This window comes from Populus trichocarpa, chromosome 14 (assembly GCF_000002775.5).
Source record: "Populus trichocarpa isolate Nisqually-1 chromosome 14, P.trichocarpa_v4.1, whole genome shotgun sequence".
In the NCBI taxonomy this organism is placed as follows: domain Eukaryota; kingdom Viridiplantae; phylum Streptophyta; class Magnoliopsida; order Malpighiales; family Salicaceae; genus Populus; species Populus trichocarpa.
Genome location: NC_037298.2, coordinates 3,504,024 through 3,510,471, shown reverse-complemented (window position 1 = coordinate 3,510,471; position 6,448 = coordinate 3,504,024). Strand labels below are relative to the sequence as shown.

General features: G+C 30.7%; 1 protein-coding gene across 2 annotated transcripts; it reads left to right on the top strand.

Annotated features, from left to right (window-relative positions):
- The first annotated feature begins 169 nt into the window (after window positions 1-169).
- On the top strand, window positions 170-4,791 carry LOC18105135 (uncharacterized). 2 transcript variants are annotated; one of them, XM_052446867.1, is made up of 3 exons: window positions 170-212; window positions 2,929-3,592; window positions 4,480-4,791. In XM_052446867.1, exons 2-3 carry the CDS (start codon window positions 2,955-2,957, stop codon window positions 4,688-4,690), a joined length of 849 nt encoding a protein of 282 aa, XP_052302827.1. In that variant the 5' UTR covers window positions 170-212; window positions 2,929-2,954; the 3' UTR covers window positions 4,691-4,791. The 2 variants fall into 2 exon arrangements, with proteins under 2 accessions (XP_052302827.1, XP_006375225.2); XM_006375163.3 differs by lacking the exon at window positions 170-212 and having other exon boundaries at window positions 2,247-3,592.
- Window positions 4,792-6,448: the final 1,657 nt, after the last annotated feature.

Here is a 6,448-nt window from a genome sequence, read left to right as displayed (position 1 = left end):
CCCTCTGGAATGTTGCTAAAAGGGTGAGCTCCTAGCTCCAAACCATGACTATAATTAGCTAGCCAATTCGCACAGCAGCTGCCTTCGTGCAGTGAACTTCCCAATCTTTGGATAAAAAAACTTTCTGATTTCTTGTAAAATAGGATCCATCTTTGTTTCTTCATTGTACAAGGTGGCTGCTATTTTGCTCGTGCGTTGGTGAATCCCATCAGGTAGGCTAGCTAGGCATGGTCGTTATAGTAACTTTTTTATATTCAATGTACATATATATCTTCAAACCATTTTATACGGTTTAGTACATTTAAAGAAATTTTTGAGGTAAAATAATCGAGATAAAGCTTTATTTTTAATAGTTTTTTAGATATATTTTTTTATATCAGTCTAGTATATTTTAAAAAAATTAATAAATTTCACTGAGTGCTAGCTCCATAATTTAAGTTTTTTTTTTTTAAAAAAAAAAGGAAACATATCTGCTTAACCATCATACCAATCTTTTAAAACTAATATAATACTGATATTTTAGTAAGGAACTCATAACTCATATGAACATGTAAATTAAATCATCATTATTTTTGTTGGATCTATCAAAAATAGGTCTCGTACTTTTGCTTGTAATATATGCAACTTGAGGAATTAATCCATGTCAGGAGTTTCTCACAATTACATGAGGAATTAATAAAAAATAGGAACTCTTTTTGTTGGATCTATCAAAAATGATTTTTTTCCTTTTTTCCTTTTTTCCCACAATTGCAATTAGAAGAACTCCGAATCAATTCTCTCTATTTTAACAAAATCTGATCAATATTGCTATTGAATTTGGATATTGCCTCAAAATATACTTCACATATTTACAAAGAAAAATTAAAAAAAAAATCATATTTTCACTACAAGATTTAACAGTTTTACCGACGGAATTTTTCCGTCGGTCTAAGACACATATTCCGTCGGTAATTAATTACCAACGAAATCACCGACGGAGCATTTCCGTCGGTGAATCTTTCGTCGGTAAGTTTTTTTCCGTCGGTAAATCCGTTGGTAATAAAAAAATATTATTACGACGGATTTACTGACGGAAAAGACACGTCGGTAATAATATTTTTTATTACCGACGGAAATTTCGTCGGTAATTATTTAAAAACATTTTTAAAAAAAATATCATTTTATAAAATTATAAAATAATTAAATTAACATAAATCAACACTCTATAATATATACTCAAAATGCTTGGAAAAAATAATAAAAAAATCAACTCAAACAAATTTGCGACAAATAAATAAAATGAAAAAATAAATTCAATTAATAATTGATCTCATATGCAAAAAAAAAATCTCACAACAACATTTATACAATTATTAAGAACAAAACAATTAAAAATAAAATAAAAAACAAATACAGTGAAAAAAATCATGAAAAAAGAAGAAAAAATAAAAATCTTACCTTAATGTAGTTGCAAGTGAAGCTAAGGAGAGAAAAAAAATTCATAAAGCATATTAATTAAAACAAAACTAAGAGGATAAAAGAACAAAGAAGAAGAAGACATACCCGAGCATGGAGGAAAAGAGAAGGAGATGAGGAGAGAAAAGAAGAGAAAGAAATAGATATTGATGTTTTTTACATATAGTGAAGAAGAAGAAGAATAATAAGAAATGAGTCTGTCTCTTGTGAAATAAGGGGATTCGGGCTTTTTATTGGGGCGCGTTAGCGACGGATTTACTGATGGATAATTGAATATTAATATTTTTTAAGTATTCCGTCGGTAATTCCATCGGTAATATTTAATTTAAATTTTCAATTTTGTAAAAAATTTTCAGAAACCGCCAACAATTACCGACGATTTTTCAATCCGTCGGTGATTCCGTTTGTAATATTTAAATAAAAATTTTAAATTAATTGAATTTTTTCATAAAACTGCCAAATAACACCGACGACTTTTCAATCCGTCGGTGATTTTGTCTGTAAAGAACAACAATTAACAGTGCAATTGGAAAATGAACAGTTATGGAGCTCTCTGGAAAATACCGACGGAAAATTCCGTCGATGATTCTCTTTGTAATTGACATGATGAACAGTGTTCACAATTTACCAATGAATTTACCGACGGATTTTACGGACGAAATTTATTCCGACGGAGTTCACAATGAACAGTGTTCACATTTTTTTTTTTTGCTTTGTTTTAATTTTTTTTTCCATGGTAATTCCCTCGGTATTTCCGTTTGTATTTATCGATTTTCTGATAGTGTTTGTTATAATTGGAACATAATTGAATCGACTGGAGTTGTATTAGATAGATTTTTAACATAATTTCGGTGCAAAGCTATCTCTCAATGCATTCCACACATAATCACAGTGTATATATATATATATATTAGAATTGGAATATAATTGAATCGACTCAAGTTGGATTACATATATTTTTACCATAGTTTCGCTCGAACATTGCAAAATGAAATTGAATCCAAATCAGTGCATAAAAAATCAAAAAAACTAAAACTGCCAATTTTCTCTTGATAACTTTCCTTTCATTTCAGCATTTTCGTGGAAACTTAATTAATTTGATATCCGAGGTTTGAATCTTAATAACATCAAGAATTAATTTTGCATGGAACAACTCCTTTTCCTTCAATTAGTTTGTGTGGAGGTTTGCATAACTAGACACAGCCATTCGCAGAACATCATCTTATTTTCAAAGCTGGAAACTTTCCTGATGAAACACACCGGCCCGTTCCCTTTTCAGATAAGGGATTTCAATTTCCTTGTAAAGCCATTGTGGACCATCGCAAACCTTCAAAAATCAAAACCTTCCCTGTATTATATAAACCCCCATAACCCCTCTTCATTTCTTTCATCAACACACAGACACAGTTTCTTATCTGTACACAGAACACAGAAACCACAGGGTTACTCTGTATCTTCTATATTCCTACACAGGAAACACAGTTTCCCTCTCTAACCACATGGCTTCATCATCATCATCAGACGAGTCTAGTAAAAGGTCAGTACTGTTCGTTCGGATGATTCATTTTGGAATTGAAATTGGAGTGGCAATGAAGGTGATGGCATTTTGGATTTGGCTAGAGACACAAGGGTTTCAAGAAATTATGAGAAAGATCTTACTTCATGATGATAAATTCTTGACTCTACTAGCCAAAGAAGCTGAGGATATTCTGTCATTTCTGAAACAACTATCAAAAAATCCCATATCACCAGATTTGATGCGTTTCACTCCAAAGTTAGCCGAACATTTCTTGTCTCTCAATGTCATCCTTGCTGATAAAGAAAAGGCCTTAAAGGGTATCACAGAGATCTATAATGGAGTCTGTTGTGTGGTCTTGAAGGATATTTTAGAAAGGATGGGAAACCAAATAACCGAGGGGAATTTTAGTCCCCTGCAAAAAGTTAAGAAATTGGGTTCCGAGAAAGATGGCAGCAGAGCAAAACCAATTGCACCATATGTTGGTTCCAAGCTGAACCCTTCAGCCAAAGAGTGGAATCCTGTGACAGAGAGAGCAGCCGAGGAAAATAGATGTTTGTTCTTGACGTTCTCAAATGGATACCCTCTCACTGAAAGTCAAATCTCCAGGTTTTTCACAATGTAAGTATATTAATCGGAGGATTTTGTTACAAAAAAATAGATCAGGCAATTAATTTAGTTGCTACATAGTCTATTTAATGATAACAAATTGTAGTGCCCAAAATTTTAGTACTAATCATTTCTTAAAAATCATAAATACTGAATTAAAACCACTAATAGGATTCAATTTATTTATTCAATGAATGAATTTTTTTAAAAAAAGTTAGGTGCCCAAAATTTTAGTACTAATCATTTCTTAAAAATCATAAATACTGAATTAAAACCACTAATAGGATTCAATTTATTTATTCAATGAATGAATTTTTTTAAAAAAAGTTAGATTTGGTAAAATTTCTTTTTATGGCCCTGAATTTAATTAGTTCAATCACCAAACTGGATAATATTTGAAAGACATGGTTGAATTGGGCGTGTTGAGTTTAAATTTTTACTCGAGGGATTCAGTACATTATATATTTATTATTATTTATTGATACAATATTAGAAATTATAATTTTAGCTTAAATATCCAACAATTAGCATGGTATAACTTTATTCGAGTAATGCTATATCACACGAATATAAATAACGAAAAGGTAATGAATGGAGACAATGAAATAGGTGGTAATTTTAAGCATTTTTTTTGTCTATTATCAATTGTCTCTACGCATTACTTTTTAGTTAATTATCTTTTTATTAGTTATACAAATCATTTTCCATTATATATACATAATTTTTGGTTAATTTCTTTGTGTTTGTTAGTTATGCTAGGAATCATGTGATTGTTTACCTTTCTAATTTATAGCCCCTATAAAATTTTTTAGGAAAATCATCACTAGTACAGTCTTAATTATTAATAAAGTAAATTAAATAATTGACGATTGGAAATTGTGTTCTTATAACTTGAGCAGGAATTACGGGTCATGTGTGGAAAGGGTGTACGTGCATTGGCCTGAGCCGAAGGATCAAGGTGCACCACCGCTGTTCGGGAAAGTGGTCTTCACTGCGTCTTATATACCAGCCATGATCTTGAATGGAAAAACTGAAGCCAAATTCTGGGTCGATGCTAAACCTCTTTGGGGCAAGAGGTTCAACCCCAAGAAGAGGAGTGGAAAGAAATAATTATTCTAGTGTCCCGCACCAAATTTATTATTCAAAAACTTTGTGTTGTGCTCTTATTTAAAATTAAAAAGTGTATTTGTTCTTAGTATAATCTGTTGTTTATTTGACGTGGCAACGCTATTATGATCAATTTTTAATATAAACAAATGCTATTTGATTGATGTTTTTTAATTTAAAGTTGCAGAACTCAAATAAAAAATCTGGTGAGATATAGATGTATATACCAAAATTGTGATTTATCTCATCTAGAAAATCTTTCGAATGAAACCAAATAGGAATTTTTTTTTAAGCTTGAACTATTTAAAAGTGCTTCCGAGTAACTGTTGCATCTTAGGATTAGATTTTTATTATTATTATTATTGTTTCAGAGTCTTGAGCTCATGTATTAAAAGCTTGAACTGATTTTCAGCTCAATTATCATTATTATTTTTCTCAAAAAAACTTAATTTCTAAACATTTGCAAAGACTTTGGATATATTAAAAAATTATTTTTAATATTATTGTTGTTGATGTTGCTGGTGCTTAATTAGTATGAATATGAAGTTTTCGGTGCTGGTCATGAAAAAAGTAGTTTGGTCGGATTCTCACTCACTTTCCTTTGAATAAGCCATTCCCAAGGAGGAAAAAGAAAAGGAGGCTCGTCATCAAGTGATAAAGCAATTTTTTTTCCTTTTTTGTTTTGTGCCCGAAGATAGAGTTTTGATCGAAACCACCAAAATATAATTCTGACTTAACTATCACAAACAAAATAAATTTATAGTATGATCATGAAAACCAGGTCAAACCCGAGAGAGATTTTGTTTAATCTTCCTATAATAGACTGAAATGAGAAAGAATGGGGGATTTGAATGAAAAATTCAAGAAATAATAATTCTAAAAATAATAAATTGATATGTCAATAAATCAATTTAAGGATCCACACATCCATTCCTATAAATCTGTTGATCATTAAAGTAAAATAAATATTATTTCACGTCAAGCAAATAAATTCGATATCCCTTAAAGCTGAGGGAAATCGATGAGATTACGAATGCATTAATTATAAAAAGCTCTCTAATAAATTTCTTACCATCAAGTGAATGTAAAATTGAAAGCAATTTTCATTCACTCGGTAGTAGTCTTAGGAATAAAATCTGTGCATTTATTCTAAACAAACGTTTAAAAGCTTGACAATTTTAACTTAGTTTATTCTTTTCTAATAAATCAAGATGAGAGTTGCAGCAATCAAATTAATTATCTTGCTTCTTACTCTAGTCCCTAACAACAATAATTGATTGAAAGAAACTAGAAAACATACATGTCATCTCAAAACAATTCAATAAGCTTGAATAATAATCAATAACATAATTCTGAACAAGGAAAAATAAATACTTGAATCTGAAAGAATTACAATGATATCGTTACTTCTCACAACGTGCTAATGGAGATGGTGTGTATCCCTCTTGAACTGAATTCAGGAGTTTAGTTCATGGTTGCTAGAAAATTGACAAAAGTAGAAAAGAAATTAATGTTTTTCGAACCCTATTTCTGTTGTGTTCTACTCTCTTTATCCTCCCCCTTTGCTGCCGAAATCTTCAGGATTCTTAGGCTAATTAGGATTCTTCATGATGCTAAATTTGTTTCTTCTTTATCTGGTCTTTAAGGTTGGATAAATCTCTCAGAATTTGTATTGAAAATCGATTCTGCTGCGGTCACAATTCTGTTGTAATACCAACTCTGTTGCAATTTAGACTTTGATTCTGACTTGGTTTCTTGCGA

What these genes read in the sequence shown, in the direction of transcription:
- LOC18105135 (XM_052446867.1), top strand. Translation starts at nt 2,955, where the DNA reads ATGGCTTCATCATCATCATCAGACGAGTCTAGTAAAAGGTCAGTACTG. An exon ending in ATCTCCAGGTTTTTCACAAT is followed by an intron (nt 3,593 to 4,479) that starts GTAAGTATATTA and finishes TAACTTGAGCAG; the next exon opens with GAATTACGGGTCATGTGTGG.